Here is a 1,108-nt window from a genome sequence, read left to right as displayed (position 1 = left end):
AATAGGAGCCCCTGCCCTCATCATCCCATTCTGATGGGAATCCCCCTGCCCTTCACCCCCTTTTCCCCACCAAGCTTTCAGAGACAGGTTTGAGGCCATGAAGCAATTCCCCCCCACATGTAGTGCTGCTCCTCCAGCACCTCACCTGTGGCTATGCCAGCAAACAAAGAGAGTACTCGAATAGGTCTCCTCTGCGCTGGCGGGACTGTTGGGTAGATTTTGGTTCCAGCCTGCAATGAAGCCAGCAATGAAGGCCCAGCTCCGGGCAGTGCTGCAACACAAGCATCACCTCTGCCTTCAGGGGATCATCTGCTTGGCCAAGAGCCCAGCAGTACCCTGGGCGAACGGAGGAATCCCAAGCCGTTTGCCCTGCCCTCTGCAGCCTCTGCCCCAGTCCCAGCGCTCTGGGCTCATGTGGCCGCAGCCCTTACGTATTCCTGCCCCTTGTCGCTGGTGAAGAAGTCCTGCAGGCGCGTGTTCCAGTCCTGCCGGCGCTGCAGCACCCCATAGCTCCTCTGGGGCTGGCACATGTAGCAGTTCCAGGGCTCCTGCTCTTTCGCCTTGGCCGACGTCCCTCGGCCCACCAGCACCTCCAGACACTCCACGCAGAAGCACCTGCCCAAACCACAGCAGCTCGTGCCCATCACCTCCAGGATCCCTCTGGGTCAGCCCAGCCTCTCCTGGGGTCCCCCCTCCTGCGCACTGAAGCCCACACCATGTTTTGCAAGAGGTTTGTCCAGGCAGTACCCCAGTTTTTGGGGCTGCTGACACAAGCCGGTGACCCAGGCAAGGGTAACACTCCTGCCACCCTCCCTGGGGTTACTGTTCAGGTGAAGCCTGGCTTCACCTCCAGGATCCCTCTGGGTCAGCCCAGCCTCTCCTGGGGTCCCCCCTCCTGCGCACTGAAGCCCACACCATGTTTTGCAAGAGGTTTGTCCAGGCAGTACCCCAGTTTTTGGGGCTGCTGACACAAGCCGGTGACCCAGGCAAGGGTAACACTCCTGCCACCCTCCCTGGGGTTACTGTTCAGGTGAAGCCTGGCTCAGCAGGGATGGGGAGGCTGCACTGCAGCCAGCTGGGGACCAGTTCAGCACACTGCCCCAGATAC

At 60.9% G+C, this 1,108-nt stretch overlaps 1 protein-coding gene across 1 annotated transcript in view; it reads right to left on the bottom strand.

The window, feature by feature from the left end:
* Positions 1-1,108, bottom strand: part of DNMT3B (DNA (cytosine-5-)-methyltransferase 3 beta) — a gene marked incomplete at its 5' end in the record, with an annotated part of 9,787 nt that overhangs the window by 3,571 nt on the left and 5,108 nt on the right. The window contains 2 exons of the mRNA XM_010020331.1: positions 146-230; positions 432-615. Coding sequence (XP_010018633.1) covers positions 146-230; positions 432-615 — 269 coding nt within the window. The remainder of the gene's footprint in view (positions 1-145; positions 231-431; positions 616-1,108) is intronic.

Source organism: Nestor notabilis, unplaced genomic scaffold, assembly GCF_000696875.1.
Source record: "Nestor notabilis isolate BGI_N333 unplaced genomic scaffold, ASM69687v1 scaffold16830, whole genome shotgun sequence".
Taxonomy (NCBI): Eukaryota; Metazoa; Chordata; class Aves; order Psittaciformes; family Psittacidae; genus Nestor; species Nestor notabilis.
This window is presented reverse-complemented; position numbering and strand designations above follow the sequence as displayed.